Raw genomic sequence first — 27,086 nt, forward strand, 5'->3', positions numbered from 1 at the left:
TTACTCTGCGGCGCAGGCGCGGAACCAACCAACCTAGGCCGGGTCCCGCCCCCGGAAGCCCCGCCCTGCGACACGCCTGCGGAGCGCTCTCTGCGTCTCTCGACGACACTGGGCGTTGCGGTGGTGGCTTCGGCCAGGAGTGGCTTCGGCCAGGACTTCTAAACCGCTATACGTGATGTTTCTTACCCCTGCCTATAAGTCAGTGCGCCCTACGAAGACAGGAATCTGTTTGTCCTCAGCGCTTAGAACAGCCTGACATAGGTACCCCTTCTTTTAAGTCCGGACACCAGTTGGGGCACAAGTTTCCGCTTTTGTCACCTACAATTCATTCCTGCAGAGCAGCTAGAGCTTTTATTTATTTATTTTTTTTTTTCAGCTGGAGCTTTTAAAATTAATCTGCTTATAAATCATTCCTGGCTTCCCATGTTTAGAATAAAATCCAGTTCCTTACGTACAAGGGCCTAGATTACATTATCTGGCCCCGCATACCTGGAGCCAGATAGGTATGATACTCAGGCCTTTCTGTCCCTCGAGGTCACGGAGATCGATACTGTAGAGACCTGGTAATGTTAACTGTCTTTAATACCCTTCTAGGTCTTAATGGAGGTAGGAAGTGCTCCTTATACTTCAGGTGTCAGCTCAAATGTCACTCAGAAGGGAACACTGGCACTCAGTCTAAAGTAGCCCACTCTTTCAGATGCATCACTGGTTTATTTCCTCACGCCAAATTTGTCTGTCTTTGACAGACTATAGGTGAGCTATAGTGCCTACTATTGACTAGCCCATAGCAGGAATTCAGTAAATAGATTTGATGAATTGAGTGAAAGAAGGTGACCTTGGGCAAGGTTTGGAGCCAGAGCATGTATCTGATATAGCTATTATGTCTTATATCCTTTGATCATCCTTTCTAGGTCAGTGGTCTGAGGAAGCAAGGGTTACATGTAAAAATTCAATGTCTCAACTTATATCTTTTCTTAATTTTTGGTTACTTTTCCTTTCCCTTTGGTCTCCTTCTCTATCTCCAATTGAAGAGGAGGAGAATAAGGAGGGAAAGGGGCAGGAAGGGAAGAAGGAACAGGAATCACCCTTCAGTATACTTTATGCTATTTTAAAATAATTTTTTTAATTGGTAATATCCAATGTTGATGAGGTTGTGGAAAGACTAGTATATTCAAACTGCTAGTGAAAATAAATGATGATATCTAGCGTTTGTTAAGCAGTTGCTAAATTCTAAATGCATGCATGCTTCATTTCATTTGGTCCTCACAACTCTATGGGACAGGAATGACTATTGTTCTCATTTTATGCATCAAGAAATTGAAGCTTGGAGGTTGACTATAGAAACATTATGTTGACACAACTTTTTTTTAAAGCAATGAGATAAGTGATATACCAAAACTATATAACATTTGTATCTGCTGACCCAATTATGCTCATCTTTTCTGGAGTAACTCAATAGAAAAAAAGAGCTACATTCACAAACACTTTCACCACAACGTAATCTCAAATAGTGAGAAAGTAGAAACAACTAAAATGCAAACAACAGAATTTATGGAACATCAACGTGATAGGGTATCGTGTGGCTATTGAAAGAATAGTTATGAAGACTGTTGAAATACAGGAAAATGTATTATAATATATTAAACTAAAAATCAGACCATGAAAATGAACATACAATATAACAACCATTTAAAATATATGCATTTGAATAACCAAAAGGAATAAATGAAAATAGTTGTGTTGAGAATGCAGGATTATAGGAGATATCTTTTTCTTTTTAAAGTATTTGCTTTAATATGATTACATTGTTTTTAACTTTTAAAAAATGAATAATACCCATAATAGTAAAAAAGTGCTGAATTAGCCTATGTATGCTCTGCTAAACAGAAACCTAATTAAACCATTGAACTAATCACTATTATTGATCAATACAAGGATATTTGAGGATATCAAACAAACTTGAGAAATCCATTTTTACAACTGGTTTAATGAATTTATCAGTAATTCTGAAGGCTCCTGGTTGATGTCCCATGAGGATCTGTAGTAACTGTTCTCCATGTCATGTTCCACCTTCATGCCCAAGCTTTAAGTTAGCAGCTTTGATCAGCCTAGTTTAGCCACCAATGATTTTATAGTTCTGACTTCTGGTCTTGTTCTACGATGCAATGTGTCTCTTTAAGAAAAGGCACATTTACATATCCAGCTTTAGAATTCTGTGAACATGAAGGAGACTTGGAGGACTTGGGGTTTGGCATTGCTTCTTCTGACTTATTTTCTTCAAGCCCTTGAAGACTTCCATCTGACTCTACCAAACCTGTTCCTGAAAAACTAAGAATGGCCATATGTGAGAACTTGGTGAAAACAGGATGTCCTGGTAGCACTTTGGGGGTATGGGGATAAGGCATCGATAGGATTTCAGTTTTTACAACTGTCAAGCACAAAGGAAACCAAATAACATTTAGCGTAAACTTATGTTTATGATTACTTTCTACCTTAAGTCAAGATTCTGTCAGGTGTAGGAGTGAAAAAGTGGAAAGAGAAAAGGAATTGGAAAAGGATTCAAATACTAAATATAAAACAAAATTACCCCCAAATGCTATGTTTCTTCAAGACAACAAGCAACTCAGGATGAGTTAGGCAGACATGAGTCTCAAGCATGCAGTTGATTGTCTTGGCTTTACTAACCTGGAGTTTGGAAGGGGCAAGATTTTATAAAATACTTCAAATTCAGGGATGTTACTAATTTTTGTCTCCTAAAAGAAAAGAAAGGATGAATATTTAAAATTATAATAATAAGCCATTGGCCATACTATCCTAAAACTTATACTTTATATACATTTTTGGTTAAAGATTTAATCCCCTCACTACATACCTGTTAGGATGGCCATCATAAAAAAGACAAGAGAAAACAAATGCTGGTGAGGTTGTGGAGAAAAGGATAGTTGTGCATAGTTGGCAGGCATGTACATTGGTGCAGCCACTATGGAAAACAGTATGGGGTTTCCTCAAAAAATTAAAAATAGAAATACCATATGATCCAGCAATTCTACTTCTGGATAGCTGGAGAAAATGAAATCACTGTCTGAAGATATCTTCACCCTCCCCAGGTTTGTAGCAGCATTATTTACAACACCATGGACAGATAAATGGGTAAAGCAAATGTCACACACACACACACACACACACACACACACACACACACACACGGAATGTTATTCAACCATGAAAAAAGAAGGAAATCTTGCCAATTGCAACGACATGGATGGACCTTGAGAGCATTATGCTAAGTAAAATAAGTTAATTAGAGAAAGACAAATACTTCATGATCTTACATATATGTACAATGTAAAAAAAAAACCACCAAAAACCAAATTCCTAGAAGCAGAGATCAGATTTGTGGTTGCCAGAGGTGGGGGTGTAGTGGTTGGAGGAATTAGGTGAAGATGGTCAAAATGTACAAACTTCCAGTTATAAGATCAATTCTGGGGATGTAATGTACAACATGAAGACTATAGTCAACAATAGTGTACTGTATATTTGAAAGTTGCTGAGAGAGTAGATCTTATAAAAGTTCTCATCACAAGGGAAAAAAACTATGTGAGGTGATAGATGTTAACTAATCTTAATGCGATAATCATTTTGCATTGTATACATATATCAAATCATTATGCCGGATACTTTTAACTTATACAATGAATGTTATATGTCAATTACATCTCGATAAAACTGAAGAAAATGTAATCCCTAAATACCTGAAGAATATTTGGCAATTATAAATCTTACACTTTTGTATTAGCGCTTTCATTGTAAGCCAGCTTTTTATATCTATTTTTATACATGAGTTACTTTATATTGGCTGATATAATCAGTCCATTCTACTTTCAGGTAAGTTTTTATTTAATACTCTGGTAAACATTTTATGTCCCTTTAAATCATGGATAAAAAGTATCTATGTTTTGGTAAATCCTATGACTTTAAAAACCAAATACCCTTGGGGCGTCTGGGTGGCTTGGTCGGTTGGGCATCCGACTTTGGCTCAGGTCATGATCTCACAGCTTGTGAGTTCGAGCCCCGTGTCGGGCTCTGTTCTGACAGCTCAGAGCCTGGAGCCTGCTTCGGATTCTGTGTCTCCCTCTCTCTCTGCCCCTAACCCACTCGTATTCTGTCTCTGTCTCTCTCAAAAATAAATAAACATTTAAAAAATTAATATTTAATTAATATTAAACAAACATTAAAACAAATATTAAAAATATTATAAATATTAAAAACAAACAAACCAAATACCCTTTCTCACAGGAACCAATCAACACAGACCAAATTTTACATACAGTTATGGAGGCTTATTGATTCCCCTAAACTTGGACCTCTGTTTAACCTTTGATGCACGCCAACTAGTTCCTGTAAGAAATTCTTGGTTGTGTTGAAATAAATGAGAAGCTTTTATAAGGAGGAAAAAACTAGCATTCAGAGAAATTTATAATGCATTAGAAATTTTACTAGGGGCGCCTGGGTGGCTCGGTCAGTTAAGTGTCCGACTTCAGCTCAGGTCATGATCTCACAGTCTATGAGTTCGAGCCCCGTGTAGGGCTCTGTGCTGACAGCTCAGAGCCTGGAGCCGGCTTTGGATTCTGTGTCTCCCTCTCTCTCTGCCCCTCCCCTACTCATGCTCTGTCTCTCTCTGTCTCTCAAAAAAAAAAAAAAAAAAAAAAGAATAAATGTTAAAAAAAAGAAAAGAAATTTTACTAGACCGAGAGGACCAGGCTTGAATTCTGGCTCTACTAATTAGACTCTGATATGTCTTGTCACCTTCCTGAGTTTTGTTTCCTACATCTAAAATGAGAGAATAACAATACCCAATCTTCCAGCGTTGTGAAAATTAACGTGAACATACCTAACAATGGGAGGAACTCAGTAAATATTCAATATATATTGAAGCAAGTGAATGTATGTATACTGGGAGAAAGAAGCTATATTTATTGAAGGCCATCTATTTGCCAACTATTACATTGGGTAATTTATGTACATTATTCTAATTATCCTATCTTACCCCAGTTGCCATCTCTGAAATTCATTCATTCATTCATTCTTACAATAGCTTTATGAAGATATAATTCACACACTATATAATTCACTCATTTAAAATACACAATTCAATTGTTTTTAGTGTATTCACAGGGTTGTACAACCATGATTACAATCAATTTTAGAACATTTTCATTGCTCCCAATATAAACCTAATACCCTTTAACTATACCCCCTTATCCCTCAATGCCTCAGCCCTAGGCAACTACTCATCTACTTCTATGTTTATAGATTTGCCTATTCTGGTGACCAGCTTTTTTCCTTTCACATAATATCTTTAAAGCTCACCTGTGTTATAAGATGGATCAATACGTCATTCCTTTTTATGGCTGAATGATATTCTGTTGTGTGGATATACCACATTTTATGTGTCCATTCATCAGTTGATGGACATTTGGCTTGTTTATACCTCTTGGCTATTATGAATAATGCTGCTATAAATATTCATATGCAGATTTTTATGTGGAACAGTCACCTTTGAGTGTGATTACTTCATTTCCCAGATGAGGGAACTAGAAGGTGAACAAGGTTTCCTTTTTTCACACAGCTAGTAAAATGCTGAGCTGGGATTTGGCACATAAGGTGCAATGAGAAAACCTATCAAGGGCACAAAGCCAGGTTTTGGGAGGGGAGGATAAGATTTTGGGAGGGGAGGATTCAGAAAAAGCTCTATGGAAAAGAAGCTATTTAGGTTGCATTCTGAGAGACAGCTGGAACAAGCCAAGAGAAAATCTGAGGGAAGAAAGGCGTGGGAGAAGGCAATGGAGGGAGAGGGATTTCCTGGAAGAGCCTGAAGCTGATGCCATAGAATTCAGGGACACAGACAATGTGGAGCCCAGAGTGGAGAGAGGAACCAACCAGGGATGAGATGTGATGAGATGGATAAGAATGACAGAGGCAAGGTCATGGAGGATACAAACACTGCATTGGAAAATTTGGGTTTTATTGTGAAGACTGTGGGAAGCCATTGCATCATTTTGAGTCATATGCTCAGAGTGTATTTTGTAAATATACTTTGGCTATAGATTAATGGAACAGTAGGACTTCAAAACACAAAAGCCAGGAAGATGAAAGAAGGAAAGTAGGATGTGTCTTTCCAAGTAAGGGAAATACAAGATCCAGAGGGAGGAAACCTCAGAGCTTTGGGGGAAAACCATAAATAGATTGGTTTCATTTGATCAGGCTTGTTTGATGTCAGAAAGGTATTTCCTACGTGGCTTCAGTTCTCCTGGCTTAGACATCAACAACTCTGGAAGCCTTCCCTAAGTACCCCAGATAGGTTTAGATATCGCTCTTTCTGCTTTCACAGCATTCTGGGCCTACTGCTATTATAGAACTTGCCACAACGTATGGTAGTTGCCAGCTATCTGGCGTCACTCTCACTAGGGCTGAGTTCTGTGAGGGCAGACACTGTATCTCATACATCATCATATCTAGACCATATAGGGAACAGAATGAGGCCCATATTCTATATTGGATTATAATGCCTATATATGTCTAATAAATATTTGCTGAAGGAATGAACTTTGTCTTAGAGACAAAGGAAGTCTCTGAAACTCTATGAGATGAAGTACTATGAAAGCAGGTAGTGCTTCATGAAGATTAGTCTAGAGGCATGGGCAGGACAGATTAGGAGGAAAGACTGCATTAAGTTGTTGCTGTAACTCAAGTGCTAAGTGCTTGGGATGCAGAGGGTAACATGATGGACATAGATCCTGCTCTCATGGAGCATATTTATAATCCAGAAGAGAAGAAAGATGGAATTACAATGCAGGAAGCAATATGGTCTCTTACAAGGCTAGGTCCCTAGTTACCCCAATACCCTTGAAAGGGAAACAGTAGACTTAGGGTATGATGAGATAGCAGCTAAGTACAAGGAACAAAGTGCCGAAGAGAGTTGTTTTCAGTCCGTGCTCTTCTACTTCTTAGTTATGTGCCCTGGGCAATGATGTCACTTCACCTCTCTAGAGCTCAGTTTTCCTCAGCTGTGAAAATGGGAATCTACGTTGTAGATTAAATGAGATAATATACATAAAATGCTTAGTACAATAACAGGCACATAGTAAGCACTCGCCAAAGGTCAAGTTCTCACCACTTTAGCTTCTGAGGTATTGCAAGGAAGGAAGAGATCTAGGATATATCTGATCTCAGGATCTATATGCTGGTCTGTTTTTAGCGTGATACTCAATTACCGAGAATCAAGAGATATGAGAAATGTCAGCAGTTGCTGTGTGACACAGGCATGTCATTTAACCTCGTTGAGTTTTCTCTCCCTCCTGTATAAAATGAGGGGGCTGAATTGGAAGATCCTTAAGATTCTAAATTTAAAAACAATTTTGGGATTGTTTAACAGATATGAAGATGCTATAAGTTGGTACTTTTGTCACATGTGAAACATTGAGCTCGATGTAGTGTAATCCTGACCCATGTCACATTTATTTTGTTTGAGGATACTATTGTGGATATCAAAGCTATTGTTCTAGTATATACTCCATTAAGGCTCCAACTCACCACCTATATAATACTATAGTGCTTATTCAGGTATGTCTCTGCCCTTCTCTACTAGACTAAAGACCTCTGGAAACAGGGTCTATCTTCATATTCCTAGGACATAGCATAGTTCCTGGAATTGATGGATGTTTGTTGAATGAACAAGTAAAATAGTGAATGACTAGACAATTTTTTAAAAATATTTATTTATTTAAGTAATCTCTATACCCAACGTGGGGCTCAAACTCACAACCCTGAGATCAACAGTCACATGCCCTTCTGATTGAGCCAGCCAGGCACCCATGAATGACTAGACAGTTGAGCATAGTTGTAGCTCAAGCAAAAACATAAACTACTGGAAATTAAGCCATATAATCTGGCAATTCTCCTTTTTTAAAAAAATAGGTTTTTTTGTCCTGTTTTATTTTAGAGAGAGAGAGAAACAGCATGAGCAGGGGAGGGGGCAGAGGGGGAGAGAGAGAATCTTAAGCAAGCTCCACACTCAATGCAGTGCCTGGCACGGGGCTCAATCCCACAACCCTGGGATCGTGACCTGAGCTGAAATCGGAGTTGGATGCTCAACTGACTGAGCCACCCAGGCGCCTCTGGAAGTTCTGCTTTTGAAAAAAAAAAATCTACAAGACAACTCATATAGCTTGGAAATAATCACCTTTCCTAGAGCAAACCAGATGAGGGTCTTATGCCCATAGCAATAGTACTCAACAGGCAGGATCTACATAAAGTATCCTGGGATGAAACACCTAGGAGGTGATATAAGCCAGGGGAGAAAGAAAGCAGCCTCTCTCCTGGATTCAGAATGCAACTCTGCTCCTTGAAGTCCCTCTTGCTGACACATTCACCAGCTAGACTCTGGACCTTCTCTGAACTTATACTCTTTGCCACATCTGCCTGGACTTGGCCACTTGTCTGTTTGGATTTTTGTAACATAATTTCTCGGACTCTGACTCTCTTTCTTTCTCTGACTCTGATGTTCTCCTCAGGCTTGACTCCTTGCCAGACCAGACTAGCTTCATTTACCACTAGGAGTCTCAGATTTGCTCATTTCTCAGACAGGGCTAAAACAATCCATGGCAAACAGGGTTGTTGAGAATGAGGCATATCTGTGAAAATATTTAATATTCATTCACTCTGAAATGTTTATGGAGCACCTGCCTATAGATACAATGACATACGAGATACAATCCTTGCCCTCCAGGGTCTCACTGCTAAGTGGATGAGATAGAGAAGCAAAATAGGCAATGATGATACAGTGTTAAGGAAGAAGCTATGAAGCATGCACAAATTGCTTTGGGATCACATAGGATGAGAGTATTTAATAAAAGCTGACCCAAAGAAGAGCAAAGCTGGCCAAGAGTAGTCTCGTGGTGTGCTGCCCTGGTGCAGCCAATGGGCCTCTTTGCCATAGTCCACCATGAGGCCAAGTACAGCCTACAGCTACAGGAAGATGAAGGGGAGAGAGAACACAATAGTCTTAGCAACCGGGCTTCATATGAAGGCCCTCATAGCAGCACCCAGCTTACCTCTTTTCTGCTAATCTGGATGTTCTTTATGATACTCTCTAAGAAGCCAACCTGGTGTTTGAGCCAGAGACTGGTTTCCTGCAAATGCTTATTTTCTTTGTCCAGGAGAAGTACTCTAAGAATGGGATAAATCAGAGGAATAACTAAAAATTTCTGTATTTTTACCAATTTATTACTTTCTACTAATAATATAGTATTATTATAAATAATAATAATGCATAGTATTTAATAATTACTAAAAACTCAAAACTGTGTCCTCACTTCCCACCAGCTCTGGGTCTTAGCCCACTGCCCAGATTTTGGAACCAACTTTGGCAGAATAATTCCTACCATGTTCCAAGATGAAGTCGAAATTAATAAGCTTCTGGCCTATACCTAGTCATTAAATACAAATTGAGAACAGAAACATGCCGTATGCAACAGAGAAACTTAACAAAGGATACGATCCTATTCAGGGGTGGGACTGAAACAAGAGACTCTGCATCCCTTCAAATATTGTAGCTACACAGACTGCATCTGGTTCTGATCTCATACAGTCATCCTCTACTTTTGTAGTAGCAGCAGCAGCAGCAACAGGAATAGTAATAGTAGCAGCAGTAGTAGTAGCAGTAGCACCAATAACAGTAGCAGTAGTAGTGGTAGTAGTAGCAGTAGCAGCAGTAGTGGTGGTAGTAGTGGTAGTAGTAGTAGTAGTAGTAACAGCCGCAGTAGTGGTAGCAGCAGCAGCAACCATTTACCAAGTACTTACCATGCGCTTAGGCACTATAACCTACCCACAGAGTAGACACTTAAAACTGTTCATGTATTGGCTCATATTTTTTTTATTTTAAATTTTTTTATGTTTTTTTTTTTAATTTATTTTTGACAGAGAGAGAGAGAGACAGAGTATGAGCAGGGGAGGGGCAGAGAGAGGGAGACACAGAATCAGAAGCAGGCTCCAGGCTCTGAGTTGTCAGCACAGAGCCTGAAGTGGGGCTTGAAACCACGAACCATGAGATCATGACCTGAGCCGAAGTCAGACGCTTAACCAACTGAGCCACCTAGGCGCCCCTGTATTGGCTCATTTTATTCATCCTTACAACTCCATGAAATTGATGTTGTTATGGAGCCTATCTTACATATGAGAAAACTGAAGCTCAGAGAAAAGCAACATAAAACCAGAAAATCGGAGAGCCGAGATGCAATCCAGATCTTTCAGACTTCTAAGCCCGAGTTATAGAAGTTATATAAGCCCTGGTATAATCACTATACCAGGCTCATTTTCCAGGACCACGGTTTATTTGGGACACATGATCAAAACATAGTTTTGATCAGAGATTTTTTTGTGTTTTGTGTTTGAGTTCTGGTTCTACCATTTGCTTGCTGTGTGACCCTTGACAAAAACCAAATCTGAGCCTCAGTTTTTCTCATCTGTAAAAGAAAGCAGCATCCTGTAGAAGAAACCTACTCTAAGGAAAACATACAAATCCAATCCAGATGGCCAGAGTGTGCCTTCAGGAGGACAATATGGAAATATCATTAATATTAAGGCACAGCTAACAAGTCAGTTGCATTGGGAATGTCAAAATCAATGATGTAGATTGAGAAGGGCCATGGATTATTTAGAGTACATAAAAGGGGAGACATAGATAGTAAAAGATAATCAGAGACTCTCCAGGTCTGCCCAGAGAAGCAGGTGCCCCCAACAGCAGAAAGGAGAGTTCCAATCTGCTGAACAGATCTCCCCACAGACTGTGGTGCTGTGGGCTCTAAGGCCAAGCTACTGGGGTTCACACGCTGCTCTGTCAGTGACTAGGCTGTCTGAGTTCCTGAGCCTCTCTGGACCTTAGCTTTCTCACCCATGAAATAAGTCTAATCCCAGTGTCTCCCTCCTGGGATTAGTGTGAGGATTGGTGAGAGAGAGAGTTTAGAACAGTGCCAAGCACATAGTGAGTGCTTGAAAAATGTTAATCATAGTTTTTTTGTTTGTTTGTTTGTTTGTTTGTTTGTTTGTTTGTTTGTTTTTGAGAGAGAGAGGGGGCACAAGTGAGCAAGGGGGCACAGAGAGAGGTGGGGGGTGGAGGGAAGAGGGGCTTACCCAGGGCTTGCGTTTTACCCGAAGCAGGGCTCAAGTTTACCCAGTGTGGGACTCAAACTCATGAACTGTGAGATCATGCCCTGAGCCAAAGTCAGATGCTTAAGGACTGAGCCACCCCGGTGCCCTCATTACAGTTATTATTAGTGACACTATCTGTTAAGTTCAACCCACTCTCTTTGCCCTAATTCTGTGCTCCAAGAAAACTTTGATTATAATTGAAGTTTCCTATAGAGGAGAGAGGGCTTGGGCTGGCTAATATGTGAATTTATCTTTGCTGTGGATACTTCTCATTACAAGTTAATACATTGGGTATCCTATGGGTTTCATGAATTTAAGTCACTAGTATGAGCCTGTTCCTCTCTCGATCTCTCTTGATTCCATAGGTATCAAATGATACAAATGAGTGTCAAAACACAAAGTGACAGGCCAGAATAAGCATAGCTAGGCCCTCAGTCAGGCAATGCCTATGTGAAAGAGCCCATCTGAATGGCCGACCCGCCTCCTCCGTGATCTTTTTCTCTTTAATTTCACAACTTTTGCATAAACTACTGGAAACAGCAGACAGCAGAGCAACAGTTATGAGATAGGCTGCAAACTCAAGGGATAGTCTCTGGAGCAATCTCTTTGTGGAGGGAGGAACACCTTTATAGAGTTCATTGGCTCCTCAGTCAGGACTGCACCTACTTGTTCTGGACTGAAGATATTACCCCTTTATTGCTGTTGATCAATTCTTCTTTCTCTGTGAGTTTTTCCAGAAGGCTCCTTTTCTCTAGGAGCAGTAAATCATTTTGAGCAATGATCTTGTCCTGGAATGCCTTCTCCTAGAGATAATAAAGCCCCTTGTTACCACAGCAGGAGAAAGAATTACAAAGTTGACAGCAAATTTCCCTTGTTGACTTTTCCTCTCCTGCCCCCTGGTCTGTTTTTCACCTGTTTGCTGACATTGTCGGCTAGAGAGTTCTTCTGTTTATTTTGGTTATTTTTTTGTCATGTATTTTTTTTTGAGTAATTAATCATTCTTCTGGGTTAACATTTAAAAATATCTGAGACCTCAACTTCAATAAGTTCCCAAGCCTCTCATATTTATTCTCATACCACAGGTATCAAATCACTAACAAATACAACTGAATTCCCTGAAGCTCCAGTTTGACATTTTTTCATATAATACATCTCCATCTGCATTGTGGTGATAGTCTTCTTAAGGCAAAGGCAAGAAGATGGACATTTAGTCCCCTCACTTGGCAACCAGTGTCAGGATCTCAGTTGGCTTGGCAAATCAAGCGGGTAAGCTGGCTACTGAGAATGTCCGTATAGTGATCATGCAGAAGAGACTTCCATCTTAACACCATGTTTCATTTTCTACCAACAATTTTCCCTGAAAGCAACAGCTAGTGAAGCTATAGCTAAAGTGAGAAAGGAGGGTGTCTTGTGAAAACAATACTAAACTTCTTATACTGAAAGAGTCAATAGATATTAATAAATGTCACTGTTGGGGAGGACTCTAGAAGCTCAAAAGTGTAGAATTGCCCTCCTCATGTCACTAATGACTGTCAGTGTTAAGTGCCCTCACCCTTCTATGTTTGTTCCCACGTGCTGATGGCGGGAGTGAGTTGGGGTAGGAGAAGAATATTGAGCTGCTGGCAGGTGTGAATTATGGAGTTAAGAGGGGCAACTTTCTTGCTTTTAATAAAGACACTAATATAGATCATTCAGAAAAGACTCCATCTATTATTTAAGAATTATAGGAAAGGATATTACATTATGTTCTGAAACAAACCACTCCAGGTTTTAAAGTCCTGCATCCGGGACCCTTCAATGTCTAACAGTAATCTTGCCTACTCTTATTTAAATACATTTTTGGTAAGGATTGAGAAGAAGCCACCCCACAGATAATACTCCACAGTTACAACTGGATTAGAAAGGAAACTGGAGGGAGAAGGCTACTGACACCCTGCCCTTTGGAAATACCCTATTTTTTTTTTTTTTTTTTTTAGCCAGAAAATCAGGACACATTCTCTAATAAAAGGATAAAATATTTGGAGAACTCTGGTTTGGATGTTTACAATAGTCAGGAGACTCAGTTGGCTCACCCTATAAAGAGAAGGCTGAAGGAACAAAGCCCAAAAAAGTGGCACTGCTTTCTGGACATTTGGTGCTTGGAAAGGGAGCCCAGCTTTTTTATGCTCATGGCTCTGATCCAGACGCTAAACTAAGTAAAGTCAGGACCTCCAGGTTTGTACCACTGTGGCATTAGAAGATCTCACATCAGCCTTCTCTAGGCTAAGTATTTCCTACTCCATTAACAATCTCTCTTGTGAACTGTGCATCTACCAGTTAACATGTTTCTAGGAGAGCTTACACACAAAAGAGAAGAAAGTAACATCTATGGAAAGTTGTATGTGTCAGATACGGGCATTTCATATTTTAACTGCACAAAAAGCCTTGTGAGATGGGTACTAGCAATGCCATTTTACAGATGAGGAAAGGATACCCAGAGGCTTGTGCAAGGTCACAGAACTATTAAGTGGCAGGGCTAGATTTTGCATCCAGGTCTGTTTAAGGCCAGAGTCCACAGCCCCCTTCAAGGGCAGTGAGAAAAGGGTCAACTGCTCTTCCTTAGCCTCTGCTTACTTGCCTCCTCCAGTGTACTTCCTGGAGACCTGCCACTCTCTGGGTAGATGTGTCGGGTTTCCAGGGCTGCTGTAGCAAAGAACCACAAACTGGATGGCTTAGAACAAGAGGAACTGATTTTCTCACATTCCTGGAGGCCACACGTCTAAAATTGGGGTGTTGGGTGAGTTAGTTCCTTCTGGGGGCTCCACGCCTCTCTCTCAGTTTCTGGTGTTGGCAAGCCCTCCCTGGTGCTCCCTGATGGAGCTGCATCCATCATCCATCTTCCCCTGCACGTGTCTATGTGTGTCTGCTCTTCTCATAGGGCCATCAGACATATTGGATTTCGGGCCCTGATTTAGGGCCAACTCGAATCCACTATGACCTCATCTTAACAAATCCCACCTGCAAAGACCTTATTTCCAAATCAGATCCCACTCTGAGGTTCTGGATAGACACGACTTTGTGGAGGACACTATTTAACCCGGTACAGTCAGGGAGAAAGAGAAGATGCCTGCTGAAAGGAGGGGGGCTGTTTCTGTCATGTAAGGCTAGAAGTGGGAGGCAGGCAGTACAAGAAAGTGATAATGCAGAATATTTCCGGTGGGCCCATGAGCCAGGATTGCTCCTTTCTTCTGCATACCTTTCCTAGTTGTGAGTCTAACCTAGATCTGAGTCTTTGGCGATGTAGTACCCAGATAAAAGGATACTGCAAAATCCAGCTTATTTTTCTCCCTCACTATAGTGTAGAGTATCAGGAGGATTTTTTTAATTAAGAATCCAACATTGGTGACCCATCTGTTATAATCCAAAAATGTCTCATGTGTGTAGTCTAGAATTCTTCACCATCCCATAACAGCCCGTGGAATGACTGAAATTGCATGAATTCTTCTGGAATCCTTGGCACGTGCATAGCTATGAGTATTTTAGGAGTGAGGACCGAGTTTTCAAAATTCTGAAATGGGCTAGGGAATCTCAAGAAGGGAAAGCATGACTGGCCTCGTCAGCCGCGCTCCATTTTGAATTTGTGTCGTTTGATGATCTCAAGACCATTCTGCAGTCAATACCGTGCCATCTGCCTCATTGTCTTCTCGCTTACCAGTAAGTCACAGGGGCAACGGGACAGGGATAAGGAAACCACGGATATTTAGAAAAAGGCTTGGAGACACCCCACAAGGATTGCTAAAGGAATAGGGGCCATATATTTTCACTGCCATTTAAGACCGACAGGAGTTCGAGGCATGATGAGGGCAACGTGGAGTAGGAATGAGTTACTGAGTGTGGTTCGGAAGGGTATGTCAGAGAAGACCAGACACTGCTCCTGAGTTGGAAGTGCGGGCTATTTTCAGCGTCTGATTCGGTTCAGCATCCCCACGAGTCTTACATCCTTTCTGGCAGGTCTTAAAGGATGACTCACATCAAAAGAAGGTGCAAAGACTGTTGGTGGGAATGCAAATTGGTGCAACCGCTCTGGAAAGCAGTGTGGAGGTTCCTCAGAAAATTAAAAATAGACCTACCCTATGACCCAGCAATAGCACTGCTAGGAATTTACCCAAGGGATACAGGAGTACTGATGCATAGGGGCACCTGTACCCCAATGTTTATAGCAGCACTCTCAACAATAGCCAAATTATGGAAAGAGCCTAAATGTCCATCAACTGATGAATGGATAAAGAAATTGTGGTTTATATACACAATGGAATACTACGTGGCAATGAGAAAGAATGAAATATGGCCCTTTGTAGCAACGTGGATGGAACTGGAGAGTGTGATGCTAAGTGAAATAAGCCATACAGAGAAAGACAGATACCATATGTGTTCACTCTTATGTGGATCCTGAGAAACTTAACAGAAACCCATGGGGGAGGGGAAGGAAAAAAAAAAAAAAAAGGGTTAGAGTGGGAGAGAGCCAAAGCATAGGAGACTGTTAAAAACTGAGAACAAACTGAGGGTTGATGGGGGATGGGAGGGAGGGGAGGGTGGGTGATGGGTATTGAGGAGGGCACCTTTTGGGATGAGCACTGGGTGTTGTATGGAAACCAATTTGACAATAAATTTCATATATTGAAAAAAAAATTAAAAAATAAATAAATAAATAAATAAATAAATAAATAAATAAATAAATAAATAAATAAATAAAGAAGGTGCAAAGAAGTGAAAACCTGGGCTGCAAAGGGGCCACCGGGTGGATTGCCGCCCAAGCGCGCTCTCCCGAATGGGTTGAGCAGCGACAACTTGGGGAGCTCTTCGCTTCTGCCCACCTTTTCCACTTGGTGCTGCAGGATTCTGACTTCATTTTCCAAATGCTCAATTCTCTTGTCTCGCAGTTCTACTTCCTGAAGTAAAAGGTTCTTGACTCGGCGAAGCTTGACTTTGTGGTGGTGATGCTTCTCATTGAAGTTTCTGTAAAAGTAAATTTCTATTTATTTATTTGTTTGCTTATTTATTAGTTTATTCTTATTTTATTTTAGTTTATTTTTTGAGTTTGTTTCTTTATTTTGAGAGAGAGAGAGAGAGAGTGTGTGTGTGTGTGTGTGTGTGTGTGTGTGTGTGAACAGGGGAGGGGCAGAGAGAGAGAAGATCCCAAGCTCCACTAACAGCACGGAGCCCAACACGGGGCTCGATCCCACAAACCATGAGATCATGATCTGAGCTGAAATCAAGAGTTGGACGCTCAACTGACTAAGCCAGCCAGGCACCCCCAAAGTAAATTTAAATAGAGGCCCAGCTGAGCACTGTGGAAGTTTATGTTGCCTCCTCGTGTGTGCACGCCTCTCTCGGGTGTCCTCTTTTTGCTCTGTCGAGGCCTGCCACCAGATGTGGATATTCGTCCTGCCTCACTCCTGCAGGACTTCTTGCCCCCAAGTAGGGGAAATGGACCAAGGATAACCTCTTAAATAACACCAGCTTTAGTCATCCCCAACTCAGGAAACACTCCTTGACTTCTGACCCCTGACATCTAATTCTGAATCCTGCTCCATGGAGTCAGCTGTTAATTTAAGTTTCTAGTTCTTGGCTATACCTGTGGACAGTGATATAACCCACTTCAGTCTCTGATAACGGAGTCTGCTCTCGATCCTTGCCCCAAGTCTGAACTTCTGCAGGCCAGTTGTCTGTAGGTTTCTGCTCAAGACTCTAACTCTGATTCTGACATAAGTTGAACTTACCACCAATGAGCACATGAAAAGACGTTCAACGTCATTAGGCATTAAGGAAACGCAAGTCAAAGCTACAACGAGATACTACTTCACACCCACTAGGATGGCTAAAATGAAACAGAAAGATAATAGCAGGTGCCAGCAAAGATGTAGAGATATTGGGACTCTCAAACACTGCTGGTGGGAATGACAGCCTCTTTGGAGAAAGCCTGGCTCAAATGGTTAAACATAGAGCCATATGACCCAGCAATTCCACTCCTAGGTATTTCTCCAAGAGAAGTGAAAACATATGTCCACACAAAAACTTGAATATGAATATTCACACTAGCACCATTCACAATAGCCAAAAGGTAGAAACGACCCAAAGACCATCACCTGAAGAATGGATAAATAAGATATGGGATATCTGTACAATGGAACACGAATCTGCCTCAAAAAGTAATGAAGTACTGATTCATGTGACACTATGGATGAACCTTGAAAGCATTATGCTGAGTGACAAGAGTCAGTCACAAACGACCACACATTCTATTATTCCATTTATATGTAACGTCCAGAAGAGGCAAATAGAGGATCCCTTGTCGCCCAGGGCTAGGGGTGGGGAGGGAAACTGAGGATGGCGGACAACAGCTACAAGGCTTCTTTTGAGGGTGTGAAATGTTTTAAAATTGATCGTGGTGGTGGATGTGCAACTAAAAGCCATTGAATTGGACACTTTAAGTGGGTGAACTATACGGTGTATTAATTGTATCAATAAACCTGTTGGGGTTTTTTTAAAGAACAAAAAGCTAAATGATCATTTCAAGCTACTGTAACACCTAATCCGAGCAAACAAGAGAACAGATTAATACCTCAATGCCACCACTAGGCAAACCTCTTTGAGAATGGCTGTGCTTTCCACGTAAGAACATTGTTATTCAGAAAGTGCTTCTTCTAATGAAAAATTGAGGAGAAGTTTTACTTTGAACCTATTAGGTCTGATCACGCAAAATCACTCCACACCAGGGTTTCTTGACCTTTGCCCCATTGGCATCTTGTGCCAGATAAGTCTTTGTGGTGGAGGGCTATCCTGTGCTTTGTAGAATCCTTGGCCTCTACCCACTTGATGCCAGTCATAACAATGTCTCCAGACATTGCAAAATGTTCCCTTGCCCTGGGAGGCAAACCACTGCTCACTGAGAAGCGCTGCTGTAGCTAACGTTCCTAAACCAGGTTTTCTCAGCCTACAGCAGTGTTCCCCAAGCCGCGTTGTGACCAGCAACATCCGCATCGCCTGGGAACTTGTTCGAAGGTGCAAAGCCTCGGGCTCTCTCCCAGAACCGCAGAATAGTAAACTCTGGGAGTGGATCTGTGTTTTAGCAATGCTTCTGGGGATTCTAATGCAACCTAAAGCTTGAGAGAAAGCCCTGGGCATATTTGGGAGGGATCTCTCACCACTTCCACTTCATCACAAACAGACTACTTGTGGCAGGCTAAGTGTACCTAGAGCCTTTCTTCGCTCCTGCTGGCAAAACCCAGATTTCATTTAGGTGCCCACAGAGAGCTCTTGATCTCAAGAAAGGTGGGTGGGTCCCAGGTGTGCGTGCGTGTGTGTGTGTGTGTGTGTGTGTGTGTGTGTGTGGCTACAGGGATGGACCTGTGACAAAGGTATGCTTGCTGGGCACTTTCAGGAACTTCAGAAACCAGCCCTCTCTGCGCTGGCTGGCCTCCCGCTGAGCTTGCGCCACCTGCCCCTACAGTCACCACCTTGTAACCATGATGTGACAAGCCTAAAGACAAAGGTGCTGACCCACCAAGCATGGCAGGGCGAAAGGAAGGAAAGAGCCTGGGCCTTCACGACACTACTGAGCAGCTAAAGCTACCCCAACAATCACCTTCCTCCAGATTTCTTGTTTATGTAAGAGAAAATTTTGGTCTAAATCGATGTCAAGTTTTTGGTTTCTTTCGTTTCACTTTATTTTTATTTGTGGTTAATTACATCCTGATAGCTTAAAAAACAAAAAAACAAAAAACCACAACTACTCCAAACAAGAAGAAACTATTCTAATGGTCTCTGTAGCCTCCTGATTTCCCTGAATGCCTAGACATTGGGGTAATGCCTTTTTAACTGAAACAGAAAGTGTTTAAGGAATGAGGAATCCACTCTGGGTACTGTAGACACTTGAGGGCACAGTCATTCAGGCCTACGGTCCTGAGCAGTTTGCACATGTCAACTGTCTGATCTTACCTCTGATACTTAAACTGGGGGAAGCCCTGACTGAAGGGAACTACCAGCTAACTAAAAACCTGTGCTCCAGGCTTTTCACACACCTCATTTGATTTTATTTATTTATTTATTGTTATTTATTTATTTATTTTTCTCATTTGATTTTAAAGCAAAGCTGTGCAGCCAATCTCCTCTCTATGAATCAGGACATGGAGGCTGTGCAGTAGAGTTTACTCAGTGGAACTGAGGTATCCAAACCCTTCACATTCCTTGACTAGCTCTCTAAGGCCTTGGAATATCCTGCTCAATAACATTTTTGTATACCTGTGGCCTTGGACCACACCAATATTTTATGTTAACAATACGATCGGGGCACCTGGGTGGATCAGTCGGTTGAGCGTCTGACTGCAGCTTAGGTCATGATCTCGCGGTTCATGAGTTTGAGCCCCGCATCGGGCTCTATGCTGTCAGCACGGAGCCTGCTTAGGATCCTCTGTCCCCTTTCTCTGCCTTTCCCCTGCTTGTGCTCTCTCAAGGATAAATAAACATTTCAAAAAAAACAAAACCCCAGTATGATTTATGGTCAGTGCATTTTTGTTCTCCTAGGGCCCTGGGCCATGCTGTATCAGTTTGACCTTGGGGGTTTGGGAGTCTGGAGACTGAGTAGTTAACGGTAATCACTGGGGCACTCCATGCCGATGAGACTGACCCCCGATAAAAATCTCTGGATGTCAAGGCTCAGGTGAGTTTCCCTGGTTGGGAAACCTTCATACGTGTTGTCACACATCATTGCTGGTAGGATTATGTACTGTCCGTTCTACTCCACTGGGAGAGGACAACAGGCTTGCATCCTGTCTCTCCTGGACTCTATCCTATGTGCCTTTCTCCTCTGCTGATTTTAATCTGTATTCTTTCACTGTAATATACCATAACCACGGGTATAACAGCTTTTCTGAGTTCTGTGAGTCCAAATGAATCACAAACCTAAGGGTGCTCTTGAGACTCCTGACCCAGAAGGAAGTTACTTGTACAAAGAAGAATCTGACCTTAGAGCCTGTGATCTCCCACTCTACCCTAATGCTATAATGCCAGCAAAGCCAAGCAAACCAGATGTTGCTGATTTCTCCGGCAAGAAGTTTATTTTTTAATTTTTTAAAATGAAATTAAATGTCATTATTGTTTAAATTGAGGCATAATTGACATTATATTAGTTTTAGCTGTGTAACACAATGAGTTGATATTTGTGTATATTGCAAAACGATCCCTACAGTCTAACATCTGTCACCATATATAGAAACTTTTCTTCTTGTGATGAGAGCTTTTAAGATTTACTCTCTTAGCAGCCTTCAAAGATGCAATACAATACTAACTCTGGTCTGTATTAACTATACATTACATCTCCACGATTTATTTGTTTTATAACAGAAAGTTTATATCTTCTGATCTACTAGAGAAAGCTTTCAGCATTTCACCATTGACTATGGTGTTAACTGTAGGCTTACATTTCAGGCCTTACATTCAAGTCTTTAATCCATTTTTTGAGTAAAATTTTGTGTATGGTATAAGAGAGTGGTCCAGCTTCATTCTTTGGCATGTAACCATCCAGTTTCCACAACGCTGTTTATTGAAGAGACTGTCTCTTCCCCACTGTATATTCTTTTTTTGTTGTTTTTTTTTTCTTTTTTCATTCATTTTTGAGACAGAGAGAGACAGAGCATGAGCAGGGGAGGGGCAGAGAGAGAGGGAGACACAGAATCCACAGCAGGCTCCAGGCTCTGAGCGGTCAGCACAGAGCCCGACGCGGGGCTCGAACTCACAGACTGTGAGATCATGACCTGAGCTGAAGCCGGACACTTAACCGACTGAGCCACCCAGGGCCCCCCCCCCCCCCACTGTATATTCTTTGCTTCCTTGTCATAAATTGACCAAATATGTGTGGGTTTGATATTTTGTTTTATACAAGTACTAGGAACCAGCTGGAGGGGAGGAGCAAAACAGACTTATCTAGATGCTAATTCTAATCAAACTGTGATGGAAGAGCTACTCCAAGAGAGTCGTACAGCTTTGTAAATTATGTCTTTTTTTTTTTTTTTTTTTTTTTAGTTCATTATTTTTGAAAAAGAGAGCGGGTGCAGGGGAGGGACAGAGAGAGAGATGGGGAGGGATCCACACTGTCAGTGTCGAGCTTAAAGCTCAAGCCCCAGGTCGGGCTCTGTGTTGTTAGCGGAGTTGGGGATTCTCTCCCTCTCTCTCTGATCCTCCCCTACTCTCTCTTTTTTCTCTCTCTCTCTCAAAATAAATAAATAAACATTTTAAAAAAGAAATTAATTTTTTTATTAAAAATTGTTTTTAATGTTTTATTTATTTTCAAAAGAGAGAGAAAGAGTACCAGCGGGGGTAGGGCAGAGGGAGAGGGAGATATAGAATCCGAAGCAGGCTCCAGGCTCCGAGCTGCCAGCACAGAGCCTGATGCGGGGCCTGAACTCATGAACTGTGAGACTATGACGTGAGCCGAAGTCAGACACCCACTGGAACCACTCAGGTGGTGTTCTGGGGTTCCACCACCCCAGAAATTAATTTATTTTTTAAAGTAAGATGATAAGCTATAGAAAATTTGGGAAGAAAACCCAACTCCCAATATGATTAGTATTAAAATAGTGGTTGTATTTCCTTCTAGTCTTTTTATAAGCATCTTTTCCTTAAATCTTACCTATATTAAAATTTTTATCTTATGCCCTTTTCATTTATTATATTGTAAGCATTTCCTCATGCTGCTGTCTCACCTTCAGGGCCCCCATCTTTTACAGTGGAATGAAGTTCCATTAAGTGAGTGGATTAGGGTTGACCTAACTAGCTCCTATTGCCTGATACTCAGGCTTCTTCCTGTAGTGTTATGCATGGTTTGAAGAGTATGTTGACTCAGTACAGTGGGTGAGAGGCTGGAGCCTTCCCTCGCCATTGCTGGCTGGCTGTTTGGCACACCTTCTGCTTTGGTCAGAAGCTCTGTTGGCCAACTTGCCTGAAGAGCACAGGCATTTTCTAAGTTTATTTTTGGTTTTATTAACTACTAGATCTATGAGGCAGCACAATACTCATGTTTTAAAATTTAGGGACAACTTTTTGTTTATGTTCAAGTAAAACCAGATGGACTTTTCCATTATTTTTCTTTCAAAAAGGCAAGGAATTTGTTCCTCTGGAAGAGTGGTTGGGAAAACATGGAAAAATTAGGCATGGTCCATAAAGGTCAGGACTGGGATCAGGGGAATGAAAACAAAAATGAACTTCGAGTTTTGACAGTTCCTTCCATTTTCTTTCCTAAATCTGTGGTTTTTAACACCGGATGGCACATCAGAATCACATGAGGAAGCTTTTATAAAAACATTGATCCCTAAGCCCTATCCCCACTGCTTCTGATCTAACTAAATCTATGCTGGTGCCCAGGCACATGCAGCTAGGGTCAGGATCCACTGTCCCAAAGGCAAGGGGAAAATAACATGGAAGAATAGCCAGCCTCACAGCCAGCAAAAAATTTTAAGATAAAATGACAAATATTTGTGACTATACGTGAGCATCAAAAATCATAGAATATGTTGAGCAAAAGAAGTTGGACACAAAAGATTACATGTGGTAAGAATCCCATCATTTTGGTGCCCTTACATGGGAGCTTTGAGTCTTTTCATCTGGACTCTGAGCCTTGGTACAAACTTGATGAGTACCTTTTCTTTTCTTCCTTTACTCTCATTTCAGGGGCTTTTCAAGGAATGTGGTCGAATTGGAACACTTTCATGTCGATTGCTTAGGTTGCAATCCTCTAGCTGTGGCTACTCTATGGGGAGGAAAAAGCCTGCCTTTTGGCTGAAAGTTAGTACCCTGGCGGGAATGGTAATAAGACCCAGAAGCTTGATGCCCTCTCTTTATTCCTGTCCTTATACAAAATTGTCTGTCTTGGGCACGGGACAGCCACCTAAGTCACCAGGACGGCCACCGATCTTAAGACTCCAGTGTGAGGTTTCCTCCTCATTGGTCTAATGTAATTCCCCTCCAAATCTCTGGTGTAGCCGCCTCTGGCCAGGAGACCCCCACTAGGAGCCAGCCGAAACCAGTACTCAATTGAATTAAAACCCAACTGGGGACCATTTCCCAGGGGAGTTGGCTGTAAAGCCTATATGTGTTGGAATGTCGCTTAGATCATGATAGATTTCTATCTTTACTGTTTTCTGTCAATGTCTTCTACTAACTGCTACTTACATTACAAAATTGGCTAATTCCCCCTTGTAAAACTTTTCCAGTATTTTCCTTGGGTTAAAAATGGCGGTTTCTTCTCAGCCTTTTTGACAAGGCAAACTCAGTCCATACATCAGCACCCATCTGTATTCTAGGATGCAATGGGGAAGCGGGGAGGGGGGGGGGCGGGGGGGGCGGGGAGGGAGGGAGGGACCCTAGCATCCTTCCTTCAGGGGCCCTTAGTTGGCTGGTCAGTGATCATAGCAACTTTGTTCAAGGGATGCCTCAGGTCACTTTAACACCAGGAACCTCTGACACATCCTGCGTGTGGGACGCCAACTGGGAGTCGGGAGTTGGGGGGGGGGGGGGCGGTGTGAGGTGGCGGATCTCCATAGTAATGGACCTTCTCTACTTCTCTCTCTAGGAAGGAGGAGCATGGGAGCTCCTCTTCAGTTCTCAGGGATCCTCCCTTGAGATGCCTTTTCAATCCAGTGGAGACAATTTGCAGTTCTCAGGGATCCTCCCTTGAGATGCCTTTTCAATCCAGTGGAGACAATTTGCATTGCAAAATTTAGGAAAGGACTGATCTCCCATAACACTGCATTGGCCTTGCTAGGATCTAGCCGTTAGATCTCTTCTGCAGGAAATCTGGCAAATGGATAGAGGTACCCTAGGTGCAGGCATTCACGGCTCTAAATCAGGACCCAGACGAAAAGTCCTCTTACAGAATGCATTTGCCTAAATGTGTTTGGTTAGTAAACTCCCTCCTGACATATTGGATGTCTAAACAGGCCTCCTCCTGATAGAACTAAGTCGCTGGAGGAAACCCAGGCCATCCCTAATGAAGGGGACACTTGACTCTCTCTGTGTTCTCCTGCTAATAGATGTGAGGGCCTCTCCTTCATTCATTTCCTGGGTTAATGGCTATAATTGGAACTAACTGTGGTTAGTCTACCTAGGGACGGGGACTTTAAGGAATATTCCCAAGCAGCTGCCGAAACTCCATTTGTTTCGGGGAAACAAATGTCTGCCTTCTCCTACCTGACATGGACTCCATATTTCCACTTTGGAAACAAAACAAAACAAAACAAAAAACCTGGTGCCTGCTCATCTGTCCAAGTGGACAGGCTTTAGGACCAATTAGACCTCTCTCTCTCTCTCTCTCTCTCTGCCCTCTGGAATTTTATCTGCCTTCAGGCCTCTGGGTAGAACCTCACCTCTTCAGCCTTCCCCTCCTCCTCCTCCTATTTCTGCACCACCTTGGGTGCAGCCTGCACAACCATCATTAGTGCCTCAGGCACCATTGGCTCCTCCTCCCACCCTCTAAGTCAAGGAGTAAAGGACACCTCCTTGGGCTCCCCACTTCATATTCCCCGCTGATGTTCCAGGTAAAAACTAAAAACAGGGAACAAATTGATTGACTTTTAAGTGGATGCAGGGGTAACATTTTTGGTATTTAAACGAATTTAAGTTTGCTGGTTTGAGATAAACCTGTTTATCAGCATTAAATATAAAACTTTTTTTTATTCTATCTAGGTTTGCTGAAGGTCAAATAAGCTCAAGTTACCTCTGCAATGTGTTAGCAAGAAGATGACTTAAAATAATGGTTAATTTTGTCTGTCTTGAAGTTTTCAGCAGTAATTGTTAAGACAGCTTTCAAAGTCTTTGGTAACCTGAAACACTAAAGTTTCGATTGCACAATGAACGGGATAGAATTCATTGGACATCTAGGTCTTTTCCAAATAGAATGGAATGCTAAAACATTAATTAGGTTTGCGCTTTGACTTCTTATTGCAGAGAAACTAAGGCTATTTGGGTCTGTCGGCAAACATGCTTGTGCTTAAGTGGTTCATAAATTTGCCATCTAAAGAATTCTGGTAACCGTTCACAATCGGTTACTACTAAGTTTTCACTGGAAACTAAGGTTTCTAAGAGTTAAAATTCTGCTGAATGTAGTTAATACTAATAGAAATAAGGGAAACAACTCAGTATGTAAAAATGTAGGAAATGTGTAAGAAGAATATAAGGAATGGAAATACATTTTTGTGGAAGGTAAAAGAAAGTAATCTTGTCCTAAATGAGAATGGCTGTTTGGAGAGAAATGGTTTGGAACAAAATCTGATGGCAAAGGAAAGTTGTAGAAGGTTCGTGAAGGAAAATCTCTGGAAAGGAATTTCATGTGTGGTTAGGATGCACTAAGGTTGCAACGAATGGATTTTAAAAGTACACTGGTATAAGGTTAAAATTCTGCTTTTCTCTCTGCTCAAAACACAAAAGTTTTCTTGGATTGTTGATCTGCTCTTGATAAAAAAATAATATGCAAAATTTTTCTCTCTGGTCTGCCGGAGAAAACCGAAGCTTTGGGTTTCCTCTTTATCAAGTCTTTGATTACTTCAAGTTAAAACTTCTCAATGTGAAAGGAGCTAAGTTCTGCTAACAACTATATAACCCTACATATTTGCCTTTGGAATCTCTCAGTGCCACCTTGGTTAAATGAATAAATAAAATTTCTGGGGCGCCTGGGTGGCTCAGTCAGTTAAGCGGCCGACTTCAGCTCAGGTCACGATCTCGCGGTCCGTGAGTTCGAGCCCCTTGTCGGACTCTGGGCTGATGGTTCAGAGCCTGGAGCCTGCTTCCGATTCTGTGTCTCCTTCTCTCTCTGCTCCTCCCCCATTCATGCTCTGTCTCTGTGTGTCTCAAAAATAAGTAAAGGTTAAAAAAAAAATTTAAATGAATAAATAAAATTTGTAATGAGCAGTAATCCTGTTTAGGTTGTGCTCTGTAACTTTCTAAGGTTTTAACAAACTTCCCAAGATTTAAATTGTAAATGAAGTCTTTTTGACCAGTTAGGCCTTTTTTTTTGGTATGTGAAGTTACTTGGAAAACACTGTCATTCATGGTAAACCTTAGGTTGTGTTGCATGGGTAAGTGCATGGGTAAATGCATGGGTAAATGCTCCAATATAAATGCAAATCCTGATGTTTTAATATGTTTTGGTAATAAGGTCGGCACTTGCTATGCGATTATTGAAGTGTTATGTGTCCCAAAAATAACCGAATTTCCTTGTCAATTGCATCTTATTTTTAATTAAAAAAAAATTTTTTTTTAACGTTTATTTATTTTTTTGAGACAGAGAGAGACAGAGCATGAACGGGGAAGGGTCAGAGAGAGAGGGAGACACAGAATCCGAAACAGGCTCCAGGCTCAAACTCAGAGACCGCGAGATCATGACCCGAGCGGAAGTCGGACGTTCAACCGACTGAGCCACCCAGGCGCCCCTGTCAATTGCATCTTAATGAACTCTCATATTAGATTGTTACCAATGTCCGTTTCTGAGATTTTGTCATTTATAGTTATTTGTTCTGATGCGTATAAGAAAACATGTTTCATCTTCAAGGAGACTTATACAAAGAACTTTTAGGACACATACAGGCATTTGACATCTTTAAGATTAATATTAAGATGGGTAAGAATTTTCAGAACTAAAAAGTTGCATTGAAACAGAAGAAGAATTAGTAACATGGGACTAAATGAACTGAAAAAGATGGGTTATCATTTTGCAGCTCTTGTTTTGAAGTATTGCCGGTTCTCTAACATTTGCTCTTCCAGATTAAGGAAACTTTCTCAAGATATCTATGATATACAGAAATGTCATAAAGTATTTATTTGTGTACAAAGTATTTAACTTTTCTCTCTGC

General features: G+C 41.3%; 1 protein-coding gene and 1 long non-coding RNA gene across 13 annotated transcripts in view; one reads left to right on the plus strand and one right to left on the minus strand.

Moving 5' to 3' along the window:
• Nucleotides 1-1,967: 1,967 nt before the first annotated feature.
• Nucleotides 1,968-27,086, minus strand: part of CCDC30 (coiled-coil domain containing 30) — a 132,925-nt gene continuing 107,806 nt past the window's right edge. For 10 of the 12 annotated variants that reach the window (XM_019429207.2, XM_019429211.2, XM_019429208.2 and 7 more), the window contains 5 exons: nt 16,062-16,203; nt 11,875-12,011; nt 9,114-9,228; nt 2,686-2,753; nt 1,968-2,328 (listed from right to left, as the gene is read on the minus strand). In XM_019429207.2, coding sequence (XP_019284752.2) covers nt 2,130-2,328; nt 2,686-2,753; nt 9,114-9,228; nt 11,875-12,011; nt 16,062-16,203 — 661 coding nt within the window. In that variant the 3' untranslated portion in view covers nt 1,968-2,129. Of the gene's footprint in view, nt 2,329-2,685; nt 2,754-5,211; nt 7,068-9,113; nt 9,229-11,874; nt 12,012-16,061; nt 16,204-27,086 lie in introns of those variants that run through there. The other 2 variants (XM_019429209.2, XM_019429210.2) reach the window with 2 other exon arrangements.
• LOC128775363 (uncharacterized) lies at nt 24,677-26,933 on the plus strand. Its single transcript, XR_008420095.1, has 2 exons — nt 24,677-24,776; nt 26,522-26,933. It is a non-coding gene; the product is annotated as an uncharacterized LOC128775363 (long non-coding RNA).

Source organism: Panthera pardus, unplaced genomic scaffold (assembly GCF_024362965.1).
Source record: "Panthera pardus isolate Hobbes unplaced genomic scaffold, ASM2436296v1 HiC_scaffold_11, whole genome shotgun sequence".
Classification (NCBI taxonomy): domain Eukaryota; kingdom Metazoa; phylum Chordata; class Mammalia; order Carnivora; family Felidae; genus Panthera; species Panthera pardus.